Genomic DNA, 18,890 nt, shown 5'->3' on the forward strand with positions numbered 1-18,890 from the left:
TTCTATTTCTTCAGTTTTCCTGGTTACCCTGATTCTAGGTGTCTGCATTTTCAACTCATTTCCTTTGAGGGAGAAAATATATACAGTGACTTCTCATGTTTGGTTGGAGAACTCTCGAAGCAGATCTGTAACATTCTATGGAGACGTTGCATAAAAAGAGGCTTTATTTTTTTGTTTTTTGATAGCTGGCCAGCAAATTGCCCTTATTAAACATGGCCATTTAGTAACATGAAACAGGTCCTACTTAGCTTCTGTCCTGTGCCCTTGCTGGCTGGTGGCATTTCTGGGAGGAGGGGGCTGTAAAGTACCGACACCCAGGCTGTGAGGTGCCCCCCACCTACCCTGAGCAGCCATGCAGAGCCTCATCACATCTGTATCCTGCTTTGGTCTACAGCAGCCTGTCACCCAGAGTAACACAGGTCACACCTGCTGTGACAGTCCCAGTCCCAGCCAATTGATGCCTTTTTTTTTAATTAAAAAAAATTCTCCTGGCTGCATATCATCAAGAAAAACAACATTGTTTTCAGGGTCTCTTATCTCTCCACTCCCAAATATCCTGTTTCTTTGGGCTGGGCAGCCAGGACCAATAGAAACCTCTTCCTGCCATTGGCTGACTTCATTTCCCAGACTTAGCACAATCTCATCCGCTCTAAACAACTACTTTCTGGTCAGAGAGAAGCAATAATTATTATTAACATTTATTAACGATCAATAAACCCGATTGCATTATGGCCAGCACTATTAAGGTAAGAAGAGGGTTCCTCTACATTTGACAAAATCTTGTTCTTCTTGCGCTCGGCTCTTCCTTTATCAAGGCAGATAAGTTAGGGTTGGGCAACACCCCCCCTACCACAATAGAGGACAACAAGATTTCCTCTGGGCTGCCTAGTAAATTTCCTTTTTCCTACTCCGACCATCCGCAAGGCTTAAAAACTTCAAACTCAGAAAAAAAATGGGGTTTCTAAATTCTCCGTTGAGCGCCATGGATTACTTTTGCGGAGGCTCTTTTTTGGAGCACTTCTGAATTTTCAGATTCTTTACCTGTTCCTAGCGGTGCATGGATGTGGGTCTGATGGGAAGCAGCAATCCCAGAGGTCGGAGGGCAGGGCTTTTGTCAGTGGCGAATGTTTGGATGGACTTCAGGGAACCCTTACCACCAGGCATGCCAGCTCGTCCCCGTGGAAGTGAGGAGACCCTCGGTGGCTGTTGGTAACGGGATGGACAAGTGTTGACTTGAATTGTGGGACCTCCATGCTGAGAGGACTGAGCCGTCTCAAAACTCAAATGGTGGTAACCGGGCGTGTTGGTTTTCTTGTCTATCACAAATAAAACACCTGCCTCTCTGTGCGCTGTAAGCTTTCTTCCTGGTCATGTGTGGCATGCGGGGACTGGGAAGCAGCCGTCTGTCGGCCTGTTCGGTTCTATGTGTTTTCGTCTAAATGTTTCTGGAAGGAAGCTGGTAGGGTTTAACAAGGAGACAAATTTGCACGGGTGGAGGATTAAATGTGGGCTGGTTGCTGTGGGCAGCTGGAAGATAGAGAGGCCAGTGGGAATGGCGCTGTTGTAAGGTGGCGGGCCTGTTCGACTACATTCTAGGCTACCAGGCTTTGGTGACATCTGTGGGAATGAGGAAAACCCACAACCTAGAGAGACAACCTAGGAAGGAAGCCAAACAACATTCTATGTGTTGTGTCTGTAGTTTTGTGTCATGAAAATGGGATATCAGCTGTCCGTCCGCTAAGAGTCCTGCTTAGCTTGAAAAACTCATGAAAATCGGGGTTTGTCCACAACTGACGTGAGGTCTTAGAAAAACCCTCTTTGGTTTATTATCCGTCGCGTTGATTATGTATCGTGTAAACTGTGTTTCAGTGTTCCACCCAATTTTTAGCTCTCAGGATGTGTTCTTTAACCTAGTGAGGCTCACACCAAAGGCTGTCATCTTCGAGTTTACATTCTCTGGCTGCAAGGATTAGGGCCAGCTGAGATATTGTGACCTAGGGGGAGAGTTTTAACATTGGGTCTGATACATCCTACTTTCAGGTTTTGCTTTAGATTCTTAATTCTATTCCTGTTTCAAAACAATTAAATCCGATATTCTCTGTGAATCTTAAATAGTTTGAGTAGAAGCTTATGTGGGCTCCTCCTCACTCCCCAAATCATCGCTTGAAAGGGCACAGAGAGAACAGGCCTCCTTAGGGCACAGAAAGAACAGGCCGCCTTGTAGAAGGCAGAGTACATTTTGGCAAACGCTCCAGCGTGTTTTGTTTAAGATCCATGTTTATGAAGACGTCACTTTTGAAGCCTGAATGCATTTTTATCTTTTGAATACATTTGGGGACAGTTGCTCGCTCTTGTGTAGGACTCTGCGTGTGGTTGAATCCTGTGTTACCCGACATTGTATGTCTCCCCACGGTAGAAATGACTTCCAGGGAATTCTTTAAGGCCCTGTTAGAGCAGTCCCTCTCATCAGGTGACTTCTGGGAGGGTTCCTGGGTAAAGTAATGATATGATTTTACGCGGCTTTGTTTATGGAGTGGGAAAAGAGGCCTTGAGTCCTTCGACTACAGTTTTAATTACTCTAGTGCAAGCCTCCAGTTAGCATAGGGAACTGTCCCCTGAAGTTGAGATAGCCCCCACAGGGGCATTTTCCGGCTGCAAATATGCTTGGAGTTTTGGGTGTTTCAGTAAGTCAGTCTGAGTCCTTTCATGCGTGGGTACCCTGTGCTTGTGAATCAGGCACGGCTTTTCAGTATGGGCTTCCTTTCTGTCAGTCCTTCTACCTAAAGCCCATGAGGCGCTTTGCTGGCTGGCCATCTTACCGGGCTCTGCCGATTTGAGGCCAAGGACATGATGTTTCAGTGGGGGAGAGGTAAAGGTATTTTAGGAACTCAGAATTCTCTCTGGACGTTCATGGGTTTCAGGATCAGATTGTGAGTTCTGATAAAAAACCACGTCAGCAAACGAGCCAACATCTCTGTGTGCAAGCATTTGGAAGATGGCTCTGAGGGCTTCTCACAATACTGATAGTTGATTGACCCCAGAGTCCCCTCTTCCTCATGTAACCCCGTGCATACTTCAGTTAGGGGTTTAATTCAGCCCTCCTAAGGTTTTTTTCCAACCTTGCTTGCAATACCTGTTGCCTTTTGAGTAGCCAAAGACAGCCCACAATCTGTACACATTAGTGCCCTGCATTAAAAAACATTGCAGGGGGCTCTGAAAAGGGTTCCCATAGAAAAACAGTCTAACCCCGAACAATTTGAGACTGGGACTCATAGGCTGAAAGCCTTGATTCTAGAGTTGAATCTTTCAAGTGTGTGTGTGTGTGTATGTGTGTGTGTGTGTGTGTGTGTGTGTGTATTTGTGTACATGGAAGGAGCACATTCAAGCAGCAGATTGAGTGGAGCAGCTTAGGAAATCAGACAGGATGTGGAAATTTCCTAAGGCGGTCCAAGGCAAGCAAGCTGTGGATGGTTGGAAAGTTACTAAGGAGGCCCATGGCACTCTGAAACTGGGGATGATGAGGGAAAGGTAATCTCTGCCCGGGCTGGGCTTTGCTGGGTGTGGTTAAGCAGCTTAACTACATCAGTGTCTCTCATCTCCCAACTGGCATCAGGGAAGAGGCATGGCCTACTTCTGGCTGCTTTGTCAGGGATTCCGAGACAGTGGGAGACACTGCAGGTGCCAAGTGTTGTTGTTCCTCTTGGTAACTGCCACATCCCAGAGCACCCCACCCCCACCCAGCCCCCAACTTCTGCCCTGGGCTGAGTGCATTGAGAAGACAGCATCTCAGAGATACTGTGTGCACTTGGGCTAGTCTCAGATCCTCTGTGATACAGCATACTTATGTCTGCATGTGCATGAATGCCTCTGTGTGTGTGTGTGTGTGTGTGTGTGTGTGTGTGTCTGTGTGTGACCACCTATGTCCACCAGTCACTCACGTGCATGAACGCCTGTGTGTGTGGGGGAGGCAGGCACATTACCCCCCTCACTTAACACACTGCAGGACTCCCACACCCTGAAAATGTCCCAGAACAAAATGATCCCTTCATCATCGATATCTCCTATAAACTATTATCTTTTTGCTTCTGAGAAACAGACCCTGAGTTTTTTTTTAAATACAAAACAACATATTCCCAAGCACGCTCATACACTCTCAACAATGTCTCTTAGAAAAGCATATACCATGAAATAAAATTCGAAAAGCAAACGGTGCCTTCATGGACATGTTGGAATTTCTGAGTGGGTTTCCCTTCAGCTGAGAGGCATTGATTTAGCCACGGGCGCTCACGAGACTGCAGAGACATACGGGCGTGTCTGAGACACACATAGTCTCAGCAGAGGAAATTTGCAGAGATGGTCTTGACGAGGTGTGGTTGCTAACGTAGGGGCTTCTGCTTCGATAGGCTGAAGGACGCTGCTTCCCACCCTGCCCTGGGCACACTATCAGATTACTCCAGAGACCATCTCTGGTGGGTGCTCAGCTGTGTGACTCCAGCTCTCTCAGCATCAGGGTGGTGACCCTGTCCCTCAAGCTGGTATGAGCCGGCACTCAGTAAATGGAAGATGCCATGGGACTCAGGTTATTGTCCCCTTTCACGGTGAGCCGCCGTGCTTCCTGATGCCACTTTGTCCTACCTATGTGTTTCACACAGCCCAGCTTTAGGAGTCAAGCCCACGGCCGTGGACGCTGCCTGGGTGGTTTCACAGATAACGAACGGAGCGAACGGCATGGTCTCTTGCGGCTCTCCCCAAAAGTAGCCTCCAAGTCCGTGGCAGAGTTTACTGGGACAGGGAGAACGTGGGAGATGCTGAGTAGCATCCAGTTGCAGCAGGGAAGGTGGGACTCAGAGGAAGCCAGTTGCTTAGGCGATGGGGGTTAGCCTGCTACCTTCAGCTGTTTCCGAGACCCAAGACTATGTATATGTTCAGTGATAGCAGGAGGCCTGAACTGTGTCTTGTTGGAGGACCCTGGGATCCTTACCTACCCATTTTTCTCCGTAAGCTTTTAGTGGAAAACATAATTTTGCTTTGTGCAATTCACAGTTGTAAAGCGAAAGACACTTTCGCTGCAAGGGAAGTGCAAAGAAGTTCCAAAGTCGACTTAGATTCTGCGTATCCCAGCAAGCCATGGTGGCTACTGGCCTCTGGCGCGGTCTTTCCGATTCTGTTTGTTTTTCTACACAGCTGTTCTGCTTTTTTGCTCTTGATATCAATCTGTACGCATTTCGCCGCCGTGCCCACTACAGGCTTTTAACAAGCGTATTTTTATGCTTTTTAAAACATAAACTAGATATTATCATTTTTTTTTACAACAGACTCCTGCTGCAGGAAATAGTCTTCCTTCAGATTTTCATAGATGCATGGCTGGGCACGCGCACTCTCTCTGATTTCTAGAGAAAGTATTCTGTGAGTACCATTGCTCAGAAAAGGGACTCCTGGGTGACCAGCAAGCATGCCCATCTTCAATACCTTTGTCAAATTTAAATGTCATGCCAGTTTCACAGACTTCTGCCAGCTTACCCCCAGAAGAATTGACTCTCCTGTAATTCCATCTAATCTTTGCCATTTGGTCAGGGAAGAATGGGTGCTCATTTTTCCTGCTTTGATTTGATATGTGTTAGTGTTAGCATCCATCTTGTTCCTTTCTGTATGAACCGGTCCCAGGTACCCACCGTGACCTGTGTTTTCTTCTCGTTCACACGTCTACTCCATGTTTGGTCCAGCATGTTCCCCATTGCTTCTCCATCGACTTTGACCGAAGTAGGTGGTGGGCACGGCCCTCCTCCTCTAGTCCCGAGCTTCTCCTCCCGTCTCTGGACTCCTCTCCCGAATGCCTGACTTTGTTCATTTGTGTCCGTAGTCTCATGGAGACATGGGGGCTTGTTCTTGGTAATAACATGCACACTTCTCCATCATTGCCAGTAGCGGCGGGCAAAAAGACATAGGGGCTGACAAGTGTTGAAACCATGCATTTAAGCTAAGAAGAGGAAAAGAGATAATAATGTAGTCGTTGTATCAAGTCCTATTTCCTTGGTGACCTCTCTCCTAGGGAGGTGAAATAGGCTAAATGGACTTTGCGCTTAGAGGCACATAAAATGCTTTAAAACACACAGCTCTGGGGCTTTGAGTTTGTGATCCAGTTTGACACCATCCCCAGGGCTGCCTGGCAGGCCTTGTGCTAAATGAGCAGGTACCTGTCGATCTGCTCTCAGAGCCTTTGTTTACAGATGGGGTTGGAAGACGCAGGATAATGGTGCACTGATTGATCTGAAACACATTAGGACACTGGGTAACGAGAGTTCTTGTAACTGTCTACTCCATCGTCAACTGTTCTGACATGGAAAAAAAATCCCAGAGGCAGCTGCTCTGTCACACGAGGCAGCTACCCCACAAACCGCTGGAAAACTTGAGAGTGGCAGGTTAAGGGATTGTTTGGGGTTGCTGTTTTACTTTCTGAGCCTTTGAGGTGGTCTCACTCCGTAGTCCAGGCTGGCTACTCTAGAGCTCACAGCAATCCTCCTGCTTCAGCCTCCCCACTGTTAGGATCACCAGCTTGAACCACCATGGCTTGAAGTCATATATGAAAAAAATGTGACTTTTTTTTTTCATTCCACCATTCAGCTCCACACTGCCCTAAGAATTCTATCCTTATTTGGCAGTATCCAAGGGCAGAGAGGTTCCTGATGCCAGGTCTGTCTGTGGGTGACTGGCTTTCAAGTCCTCAGCCCAAGTATCAACTTCCTTGCTCTGCCTTGGGCGTCAGTAAGCCAACAGTCAGGGCAGAGTTTTCCGCTAGGCCCCCCGCACGGGCAGCGTCTTTCGGCAGGGTGTCAGTGGAACTCAGCCCTGGGAGGAACAGGTGCCGAGCTGCTGCGTGCAGATAAGTGCTGAGGGCTTCAGAAAAGAAATGCCAAAGCCAAGTAAAATTATTCATGCTTCAAAGTGCCACAGCAGAGTCCAACCATAACATCAACAGGGCTGTTACTTCAAACACTTGGTAAAAAACAATGCATGCTTAGTTCTGGAAAATATGATAGGGGACATCAAGCAGAGATACACACACGTGCAAGAATGTGTGAGTCTATATGCACCTATGTGCGTGCATGTGTGTGTGTGTGTATGTGTGTGCATGTGTGTGTGTGTGGTGACCAGAGCTGTCTTCCTCAGTTAGCTGTCTTCCTCAGTTACAGAGTCAGCTAGACTGACTGACAGTGAGGCTCCCAAGGGCTGTCTTCCCCACTCCAATGCTGGGCTCAACATTTCCCATGAGTGCTGGGGATCTGAACTTGGGTCCTCATGCTCAGATGGTGGATACCGAAAATGCTGGGCTGTCTATCACTCCAGCCCTAAACCAATCTTGGCTCTAAAGCTCCCACAGCCATGATTTACCATTTACCTTTGCTGTTGTGAAACTGCAGGGCTACAAAGTAACACACGGGGCCTCTCCATTTTCCTCCCTCCTGTTTAATAAGTATGGTCATGGGTTCAGCTCTGAACGGAGCCTCTCTTACGCCTCTACCTGAACCCCCAAAACGACCTCAGTCCTTTTTGCATCTCGTTGGGTGGTGCTGTTGTATTTTTTTAACGATGTGTTTATTCTTTGACCGTTTCGCATATTTATGTAATATATATTGAGCGTATCCATATATCACTTTCTCCCTCCACTTACTCCCCTGAACCCCCCCCGCCGTCCCCAGGTTCCTCACGCATCTCCCTCCCAGCCTCCTGCCTTCTTTTGTTGGTGGTGTTGTCAGTAACCACAAGTCCAGTTAACACAGTCCATGTGGCATGAGAGTGCAGCCATACTTGATACTGCGTTCACGCAAGTGTCGTTTCAGAGGAGGAGGAAGAAGAAGAAGAAAAACGATTGGAACAGTGCCTCAGAGTTTGCCAACACGGAGAGTCCGTGTCCCAACTTGAGGCAGGTTTCCTAAGACGTTGCTTTTGAGAGCCTGTGGTTTCACAGTTGCGAGGCTCTCTCGCTGGAGGTCCTCTGTGCTCCTGCAGTGGCCCTCAGTAACATGAAGGCTGCATGCATGGGACACTGCAGCCCGGAGTTGGCTGCCAGAGAGGCACCTGGCACTGTTAATTTCTTTGTGCCGTCATTCTGATAGACTCGGTGGGGAAGGATTGCTTCTGTCATTCCTGTGGCCAGCACAGACACGCAGCCATAGAAGGGTCACAGGAGAGGGGACTCCCTGGGAAGGGGGTGGTCAGATCTTCAGCCTGGGACCTCAGCAGGAAGTTGACTTCCCTGGCCTTTGTTCTTTAGGGATGGGAGGGGTAGAGCTGGGCAGCAGAGCCATCATCTTTGGGTTTTAGTGGCTCTGCTGATCTCAGAATTCACAAAGTGATTCATAGCAGTGCCCCCAGGAGACCCGGACAGTGGGATTGCCTCTATGCCTAGACAGAGGGCTCCCAGTGGGGATTCGGATCCCATCCCTTCTGGTCTACTGGTCCACGATGTAGCCTGTTTCACCTGGCAAAAAACAACAACAACAACAACAAAAAAAAACCCAAACATCATTCTCACTTGTAAAGCGAACTGGGCACAGGAGCTCAGCTCTCTGCATAGCACGCAGGGTGGGTGGGGGAGGGGGCTTTGCTTCCATCCACCCAGGCCAGGTTCCCATTTAAGACAAGCAACCACAAGTGAATAAAATTGCCTGCTTTTCCGTACTCAAGGGGCTTGTTTGGCCCCTTTCTCTGGGGAGCTCTTTTTCTCTGCATTCTAAGGTAAAAGCTCTGACAGGGACAGCCAATTCCTAGTTGTCATGGCAATATGTCCTGGAGGTGACATGCCCCAGGGCTGGGGAAATAGATGCCTGGTGATACACTTTCCTGATCCCTTTTCAGGGCAGGCCCATCTCCCTCTCTCTCCTCTCCCCTGGTTCATACTCCCACCCTCCTTGGCTCCCTCCCCCTCCTCTCCTTGCTGTTCTCTCTCTCTCTCTCTCTCTCTCTCTCTCTCTCTCTCTCTCTCTCTCTCTCTCTCTTTCTGCCATCACTGTGAGCCCCACAGGGTTCATGTTTATGAAAAACATAAAAATCATCAGTATATCAGAAGAGTCTCCCTCATGTCTGGTCTGGTTCTGCCCCTGGCTCTCATCCTGGGAACTTGGAGAGGCAGAGAGGAGATTGCAGCTGGGAGAGTTGGCCTCATGCAGACCTCATCAACACTCCTGGCTTTGACAGCTACAGCTTCTCTTCATCCCTTGAGTGGATGCTTAGAACTAAAACCCGTATTTACAGTCCCGGGAAATTAAAAACATCGCTTAAGGTCAAATACGAGTGACTTTCAGGGTCATCTGATTCCAGGGGGTAATTCTTTGCACCAACATGAATTAACACAGATGGTTTTTTGGAGATGTGGCCTCTTTTCAGGCAAAGAGGATGAAATTGTGACGCTTCTAAAGGAGAAATAAAACCGTTTTTTTTTTCCTGCATTCTATGCCTGAGGGGATGTTTCCTGTCTGACACTAACCCTGCCTCTGCCCCTTTGGCTAGCTTGCTATTGAAGCATCAATCAGCCCACGGCCACCTGTTTTTTTTTTTTAAGGCGGTGCTTATGATAAAAGAACACACACACACACACACACACACATCACACATATTAAGCCTTGTTCTCTGGTGATGGAAAAACATCTTTTTTTAGACCCCGTGTTTACTGCTTTGGTAAACAGTAAAATGCTGCTGCAGCAATTACCTTGAGGGTAAACGTTTTGTAGACAGATACTTCCTACACTTGCTTCCTGCCCTGATAGCCAGGCCAACCCGAGGCGCAGGCGCAGGAAGAGCTCCTTGTGGAAGCTTCCTGTCCAGGCTCTGCTTCTTCCTCAGTGAGATGGAGGCCTCAGGCTCTTCAGGGGAGGAGAATGCGGTTTTTTTTTTTAAACAGGTGAAGACATAAAGCTCTAATGACTTTTGCGTCTGTCTCTCAAGCCTGGTGTTATCTAGCACACAGGACTGTGCTGTGTCCTGGGGGGCGGGTAGGTGTCTCCAGCCACCTTGAGTCACAGGAAGAGATTTATGATTCTAGTAGTTCTCCCTGAGGTTGCATGAAAGACATCTTCTAGCATTGTTCCTTCGAAAGCCATTGTAGAGCTCACTGTCTTCAGTCAGGCCGAATCGCCAGACTTGGTTCCAAAAATTCTCAGTTTGTCCTCTGTGCTGGAGTTTACACCAGTTGTTAAATTCCACGGAACGTATTGTTTAGGCCCTTTGAAGCGAAGCAAATAAAACCACAAAGCACAAACACTGAACAATGGAGAATCATCCATTACCCATCTACAGGATGTGTCCTTAGCAACTGGCCCTTTTGTTGGAGGGAAAAAATATATCAAGTCAACAAACAACAAACTAAACAAAATAAATAGCCCCCGAGAGCCCTCAGCTCTCACCCTGGCAAAGCCCCAGAGGATGGTGTCCACAGGCTCAAAAACAGGGAAACCTGCTGCTCCCACCGAGCCTCCTGCAGAGGTCAGAAATAATCACACTCTGAGCAGACCCTCGCTGCTGGCCAACATCTCCGGCAAGCCCTGCAATGCAGCAAGAAGGACGGACGCCAGTGGCTAGGGTAGCCCTCTGGTCCTCTAGACACAGGGTCCATAAGAGGTGGTGACAGCCCCGTGGACTAAGAGGCGAAAGTTGACTGGGAAGCCGTTACATGTGGGTAGAGGACTTCACCCCCATGTTGCAAGTGGGTGCTTAGTGATTTTTATCCACACACTTAGTGATTTTTATCCACTCAGTATACATGCATATTTTGTGTTCCAGGTGGAAAAGAAATGGCCCCAAGAGAGACCCCCACCCCCGCACCTCTTTAAGCCTGTTTGTTAATCTTACTGGAGCCCTCCGAAGTCTAGAAGCTTAGTGTCCCTTGTGATTGGAGAGACTCTCTTTGTCTGCATGTGTGCCAAGAGGGTGCCTGACACAGGGCTTTGTCGCCAGATTAGTGAAACCTCAGCAGAGCTCTCCCAGCGGGGTTCCCTACAGAGGCTGTCTCTGCAGGTTTGCAGAGTGGCCTCACTGACCCTCAGGGTCTGGGGTGTTTTTAAGACTCTTCGAAGGGTGGCTGTGTGATTCCAGGACCTCTTGGAGTCCCTTCAGAAGACCCACCCACACTATCAAGGGTGGTTTTGGTATCGGTTTGTTTATTTTTGCCTGGACTGACGGAGGCTCAAAGGACCTGTTGAATATCAGTGATATGACGTTCGAAATGTTTCCATTTCAAAACAACTATATAGAGGCTTAGAAAATTAAAACTCAAAAGAAAATTTAAACACCGTCAAGGGTCTGCTGGCACTTGACTCTTTGCCGATGTTATAGGGATTTTGTTCTCCGTGTTTTCAGGTACAGCATTTGGAAATGAAACTCATTTCTAAATGTGATTTGCTACCCATTTCCTTTGTCGTGGGCTCCTTTAGAAATATAAGGCCCATGCTGCCTTTTTTTCTTTTGTCTTCCCGTTTTTCCCCCCAGGGCTGGGGATTGAACCCAGGACCTACTGCATGGGAGGCAAGCTCTCTATCTCCTGAGCTACGTGCGCTCTCTAAAGCTTGATCCCTCATCTGATTCAAGGGGGCAATGGCACCTGCCTTGCAGTCCTGTGACTGTTGTATGATGTGTGTATGAGCTCTGGACAACAGGGAGCCTAGGTGTGCAAAGGCCAGCTCTTTGGGTACTCACCCTAGTCTCTGTGCTTTGAAACATTTGAGCTTTTCAAATGTTTGTTTTTATTATTTTAAAGTGTGTGTGCGCGTGCGCGCGCGAGCGCGCACATGTGTAAGAATGCAGGTGCCTGCAGAGGCCAGAGGCATCGATCCCCTGGAGCTGGAGTTACAGGCAGTCACAAAGTAGCGACTATCAGAGTTATAACCGATAGTGGTTTCTCTGTAGGGCCAGTGTGCACCACCACCCACAAGCCATCTTTTCAGCCTCATCTCTTTGATTTTGAGCCTGTGTAGCTCAGGTTAGCCTTGCATCTGTGATCTTTCTGCCTTTTCCTAACCTCCGGATTATGCTCCACCAAAAGGGACTTTACTATTATTTTTTTTAAAAAACTTACACGCTATTTGCTTTTCTGAAGCAAACAATCTTTCCAGGTGGTAATTAATTCTCATGTCTGTGTTGGGACCCAATTAGAGTTTTTGTGTGAAGGGGCCACATTGTGAGAAGCCAGAGGCATAACCCTGCGGCCTTCTGGTGACTCAAGCAAAGACATTCCTTTGAGCAGTTGACTCAGCTCCGTTTTTATAATCCCAGGAAACCACATTCCAAGAACAATCAGGATGGGTAGGAGAAAGGCATCTAGTCCTCCCCAGCCTTAGCTCCTTGATGTTGTCTTCCTGCCGGGGAGAGGTGGTACGGTTCTACACGGAGAAGCAGCCAGTGTCTGGAGCATCCCTAGAGCTGAAAAAGACGCTGCTGTCTCCAGGTCCCAGTGCTGGGACCTTCTTGAGAGGAAGTGAGTAGGTGCCTACTGAATTATCATGCCCGGGCACCTTCTGTGATGAAAACTTCCAGAGAGAGGACTTCTGGTTCCTAACTGTTATCACAGCTTTTCAGGAACCTGAGGTTTAGGGCAGCCTGGGCTACAGTGTGAGTTCCAGGGGAGCCTGGGCTACAGTGTGAGTTCCAGGGGAGCCTGGGCTACAGTGTGAGTTCCAGGACAGCCTGGGCTACAGTGTGAGTTCCAGGGCAGCCTGGACTACAGTGTGAGTTCCAGGGGAGCCTGGGCTACAGTGTGAGTTCCAGGACAGCCTGGGCTACAGTGTGAGATCCAGGGCAGTCTGGGCTACAGTGTGTGCTTCAGGACAGCCTGGGCTACAGTGTGAGCTTCAGGACAGCCTGGGCTACAGTGTGAGCTTCAGGATAGCCTGGTCAACTTTGACCCTGTGTTAAAATAATTGCCAAGTAAAAAGAGGACTGGGGGTGTAGCTTAATGGTGGAGCACTTGCCTCACAAATATCCTAAACTCAGTCCTTCAGTCTCTCTCTCTCTCTCTCTCTCTCTCTCTCTCTCTCTCTCTCTCTCTCTCTCTCTCTCTCTCACACACACACACACACACACACACACGCACACGCACATGACTACACACACCAATCTGTGTCACACCAGTCCAGATCAGAAACCCTCAGACACGGACTGTGAAAGCTCAGCAGCTCAGCGCTCCGAGCCCTCAGGATTCGGTTCCTTCCTGGCTCTGATCCCCGGTGAGAGGTGCATCCTGGGTAAATGTCATCCAATGAGTGAATAACTGCCCCAGTGGTTAAGTGTGTGAGTGACAGCAAGGTGATACCAGCGATGACAAAATAATGGTAAAGAATCTGTTTTATTTCCGCGTACGCCAAATTAAAAAAAAAAAACATTCTAGTTCCTTTCCTAGGTGTGCACACATTCTTAATATATTTTTCCCTCCCCTTCTGAAAAATAGAAAAATCCACACTTTTCTCCTAAAAGTGGCTTAAATGATGACTTGCCATTCACTTTAACTTTTCATGGTTTGCGCTTAAGGTATATGACGCGGTCTCCGTGCAAGAGCAGGTGCTGACAGAGCTGCTCCTCTGGAGCAAGCAGACGTATCCGCTGTCTCCTGTGGCTACCCAGCATGTGTGACAAGTGGGCATGAGCGCCCCAAACTTAGTGTGAGCAAAGCCCCAACACCGCATCAGCCACCGCACCTCCGAGTAGGGCAGTGCTCTCTAGGCCTGACCCCACTACATCCCGGAGGCCGCCTACCCTTTGGCCGCCTTCATCTTGCCGTTTCCATCCACACCCGTGGCCGCTGTTTCATTTTCCATTCGGTTCCGGGGCACCTAACAGTTGTAGATTCCACCTGCAAGCAAGATCACCCCCAGTGGGTTTCCCTCTGCAACCACCCTGTTTTGCTTAGCATGTTATCCTCAAGATTCCTCCGCACCTGGGCAGATGGCAATCTCCACGCCCCGCCGCCCCCTCCCCCCTCCTTTTGATAAGCGTTTCATGTGGCTCAGGCTAGCCCAGAATTATCTACGTAGCTAGCATGGACCTTGAACTTCTGACCCTCCTCGATTCACTTCGAGTGCTGAGGCTATAGCCGTGTGATGCCTGCCGGGCGGGGCTTGCACAGCGTTGTTGAACGTTGAAGAGCCCAGGACTTCATGAACTGGACTGAACCACACCCCCCAAGCCCAGAATGCCACTCTTCAAAGATGAACGGCACCTCTGCACATCACAGGTCCTTCATTCTTTCACACACACACACACACACACACACACATACACACACACATACACATACACACACACACATACACACACGAGGTCCTTTGCATGTCGTGTTCGAGGCGAATGATGCTATAGCAGTGACTGGAGGCTGTTGGGTATCTTTATCGGTTGTGGGCAGAATCCCTTGGGTATCTATACAGGGACTAATGGAGCATGGGGTAGTCACACTCAGTGCACTTGAGAACCCCCCCCACACACACAGCCAGCATTCCCACCCTCCTCTCCTGCCCCTTTGGTAGGAGGCATCAGAACAGGTGTGGAAATGACATCTCACTGTAGCTGTGGTTTTTATTGCCACAAACATTAGTTAGGCTGAAATCTTCCTATTTACGGGTTGGCTGTTTCTAGGTCTCTTTGGGGAAAGGAAAACACCTTTCATGTTCAATGTTCTTTGTACCTGTTTTTTTTTTTTTTTTTTTTTTCTTTCTGGCAGACTAATCACAGGACCTCACAGAGCCTGGTGGGGGTGTTCAGGGCACTCCTTTGGTGAGTGTATACCATCTCCGGGCTGTGATTGGAGACTCTCTTACTGGAAAGTTGGAAGCAGCAAGGCAGCCTCGGAGTGGCTCTGGGCAGAACTTCCTGCTGTGGCGCTTGCCTTGATGTAGTAGCCCTGTTTACTTGGGGCGTGCGTTGTGTCCATATGTCCATCTGCTGTAGACACTGAACTGAGTCTTGCTGGATGTAAATTAATGAGAGGTTGTACTAAGTGTGTGGTGATGGAAGCTGCTAACTTCCTCTATAGTCACTCCTTTGAAATTCCCACCCCTCTGTAAATTTAACCTCTTACTCCCTTGTGCCCGTGGACATTCACTGGTTCACCGCACAAGTTTTTCCTATCAATTGGGATCTGTCAGGTGACGCCACTGCAGTTTTTAACATTATTTCTACGACAGATGTGAGGTAAGATGACATCTGTATTAGTAGATAAGTTTCTGTGTCCAGATATAAAGAATGATCCACTTTTTAGTAGAGGTTAACTTCTATAACAGAGTAGCCAGTTCATTAAACCTTGAATTTAACAAACTGGATTGCTTACTGAAGTGTCAAAACATGCGAGTATACTATTTAACTTGGTAGGTCTTGTGGCTGAGGTTGTTGTGTAGAAAATGATGGAAACGGGGCCTTCAGGAGGGCGTCCCGCTGTTAAGGGTGATGTCTACTTTTCCAGAGGACCCCGGTTCAGTTCCCAGCACAGCACCTGGCGCCTGTAACCCCAGGGCGCCTGTAACCCCAGCTCCAGGGGCTGCAACACTGAAACTCTCTCTGCTGATTGTCCACGGTCACCTGGGCACGCGAGACACACATTGACACAGGATCAGACACAGACACACGTGGGCACATAAATAAGAGTAATGAAAACGAATGAAGGAAAGGGAAAAAGTGCGATATCCCGCGAAGCTTGAGGTAGTCTGCGATCCTGGTTAAATATTTTTGGTGTAGATAGTAGTGCATTTGCATGTAGTTTTCAGAAAATATTGTAGACAGGCCCCAAGGACTCTTTTCCTGAAAGGTGAGATTTTAAAATATACATATTCTTTCTTTCATATTTTCATGCATATCTGATGTATGTTGATCATATCCTCCCCTTTTCTTATTCTTTTCTAGCTCCCACTGAACCCCTTCTTTCTGTAGAACCCCGGTATTTAGTCAGTGTCGCCTGTGTGAGCAGGGTGGGGCTTACGAGCTTGAGTAAGAGTGGAGAACTGCCTGCCTGAGGGCTACACTGCTTAGGCGATGGAGTCATTTAAATTTTTTTTTAAAACATTCTTCAATTGGTCACTTAGGAACTCATCCCTTTTCTATCTTGCTAGCACATGTAAAGCTCTGTCTGTAAATGTTTCCTGAAGGATGACTGCGTGAAGAGGTGGCCCAGTAGGTATGAAGTCTTTCCTCCGGGTGAAACCAGCTGAAACCAGTTCTGGTGTGTAAGGAAAGGAAAGGACTTTTATTTGGGAGTCAGAATGTTGGAAGAAACTTGACTGGTCGCCTTGAGAGTCCATTGTGTCCTGAGCTAATTGCATTTTGGATCGGGAGCACTTAATTGTTCTTGGGTAATTTAAAAGAGAAGCAGGATTTTGCTGGAGGGACAGGTATGCAACGTGGTAATCATGCTTGCAATTACTGGTTGGAAAACATACTAAGGAAATCATATTTCAACTTCCTTTTGTTGTTTCGTTTTGACTTTTAACATAGCTTTTTTTATTAATTGGTTTATTTATTTTGCAAGCCCGAACACAGCCTCCTCTCCCTCCCACTCTCAAGCTGTCATAAAACCAAGCAACCTCCCCCTATGTTCAGGTTGGGCAAGGCAATCCAGCATGAGGCATAGGTCCCCAAAAGCTAATCAAAGCCCTGGGGACAGCCCTTGACATATAGACCAAGCTACCCAACTGTCACATATATGCAGGGGCCGAGGTGGGCATGCTCTCTTGTTGGTTCAGACCCTGTGAGTTCCCGTGAGCCAGGCCAGTGGTTCCTGTGGGTTTTCTTGAGATGTCCCTGACCCCCTGTTCCTAAAATTCCTCCTTCCTCTCTTCAGCAGGATTCCCCCGAGCTTGGCCTAACAAGTTTGGCCAGGGGGGTCTCTGAATCTGTCTCCATCAGTCACTGCGTGAAGGCTCTCTGATGACAACTGGGGTAGTCACCAATCCAATCACAGGGGATGGCCAGCTCAGGCCTTGCATTCACTGCTGCCAGGAGCCTTAGCTGGGGCCAACCTTGTGGACTCCTGGACGATCCCCCTTCCCTCAGGCTTCCACCTGATTCCGTAAAGCCTCCCTTTCTAGTCATCTCTCTCCGCACTGGATTCCTCCGCTCCCACCCCCAAGTCTGATGCCCCAAGTTCCCGTGCCCATCTGCCCCAGGTCTAACCAGCAGATCTCTGCGTTTCCTTCCCAGGGAGATCCACGCATTCTCCACTTGGGCCTTCCCGGTGACCTAGCCTCTCCGGGTCTGTGGGTTTCAGTGTGGTTATCCTTTGCTTTACATCTGTTATCCAGTGTGAATGGGTACATGCCATGTACCCCACTCAGGATGATCTTCTCCAGTTTGTCATTATTTTTAACATCTGAGTAATACTCCGACGTGTAAACGTAGCATGTTTTCTTTATCCATTCTTTGGCTGAGGAGCATCTAGGTTATTTTTACTTCTGGCTATTATGAATAAAGCTTCTATGGACATAGTTGAGCAAGTGTCCTTGTGGTGTGATCGAACATCCTTTGGGTAAATGCCAAAAGTGGTATCACTGGGTCTTGAGGTAGATCGACTCCCAGTTTTCTGAGAAACCACCATATTGGTTTCCAGAGTGGCTGTGCAAGTTTGTACTTCTGCCATCACTGGAGGAAAGCTCCCCTTTCTCTGCAGCTTCTCCAGCATAAGCTGTCATCAGTTATCAGTGTTTTGTTTTGTTTCTTAATCTTAGCCATGCTGATCAGCGTCAGATGGAATCTCAGAGTCATTTTGATTTGTGATTTGTGTTTCCCCAATGGCTAAGGATGATGAACATTTCTTTAAGCGTTTCTCTGCCATTTGAGATTCTTCTGCTGAGAATTCTGTGTTTGGATCTGTACCCCATTTTTTATTGGATTATTTGTTTGGTTTTGTTTGTTTTTTTGACGTCTAGCTTCTCGAGTTCTCCCTAAATTTTACAGACCATCCCTCTGTCAGACATGGGGTTGATGAACATCTTTTCCCATCCTGTGGGCTGCCGTTTTGCCCATTCAGTGGTGTCCTTTGCCTTGCAGAAGATTTTTCAGTTTCAAGGGAGGGGGGTTCCCATTTATTAATCGTCATCTCAGTGTCTGTGCTGCTGGTGTTCTGTTCAGGACGTGGTCTCCCGTGCAAATGAGTTCAAGGCTCTCTCCCTCCCCCACTCTCTCTTCTATCAGGTTTAGGGTACCTGGGTTTGTGTTGAGGGCTTGAGTTTGGTGTAAGGCGACAGATGTGGGTCTGTTTTCATTCTTCCACAAGCTACGTGCTGGCATCCAGCCGTGCCAGCACCGTTTGTTGAAGATGCTTTCTTTTATCCACTGTAGAGCTTTGGCTTCTTCATCTAAATTCCAAGCATCCACGGGCGTGTGAATTTATTTAGTCAGGGCCTTCAGTTTGATTCCGTTGATCCACCTGTCTGTTTCCACATCATGACCATGCTGCTGTGTTTTTTACTATAGCTCTGCGGCAGAGTTTGAGATCAGGGATGGTGCCACGCCCCCTCGGAAGTTCTTTTATTGTACTTGGTAGTTTTAGATATCTGGGCTTTTCTCTTTTTCTTTTAAATGAAGTTGCGTTTTGTTCTTTCAAGGTCTGTGAGAAACTGAGTTGGAACTTTGGTGGGGATTGCACTCAATCTGTAGATTGCTTTTGGTAAAATGACCGTTTTTACTATGTCAGCCCTACCTATCCACGAGCTTGGGAGATCCTTAACATAATTTTAACGCAAATAGAAATCTCAGAAATCTAACGATGCTTGTGCCGCCGTTTGCTCCCTGCAAAGTGGGGATGCTCAGTGGGGCACAAACTGGATGTAACCCCTCCCCCTCCCGCCCCCGCTAGTCCAAGGCTAGACTCTCCTAAGCAGGGAGGGTGAAGGCATAGTCAGGCACAGGAGTTGACATGAGAA

At 48.1% G+C, this 18,890-nt stretch overlaps 1 protein-coding gene across 7 annotated transcripts in view; it reads left to right on the plus strand.

Moving 5' to 3' along the window:
- Window positions 1–18,890, plus strand: part of Erg (ETS transcription factor ERG) — a 208,968-nt gene that overhangs the window by 110,709 nt on the left and 79,369 nt on the right. Inside the window, exon 1 of one of the 7 annotated variants that reach the window (XM_040750408.1) lies at window positions 600–746. The exons of the other annotated variants lie outside the window; for them this stretch is intronic. Within the exon in view, the coding sequence (XP_040606342.1) occupies window positions 729–746 (18 nt within the window). The 5' untranslated portion in view covers window positions 600–728. Of the gene's footprint in view, window positions 1–599; window positions 747–18,890 lie in introns of those variants that run through there. 7 annotated transcript variants of the gene reach the window in all.

Source organism: Mesocricetus auratus, unplaced genomic scaffold (assembly GCF_017639785.1).
Source record: "Mesocricetus auratus isolate SY011 unplaced genomic scaffold, BCM_Maur_2.0 Super-Scaffold_100008, whole genome shotgun sequence".
Lineage (NCBI taxonomy): Eukaryota > Metazoa > Chordata > Mammalia > Rodentia > Cricetidae > Mesocricetus > Mesocricetus auratus.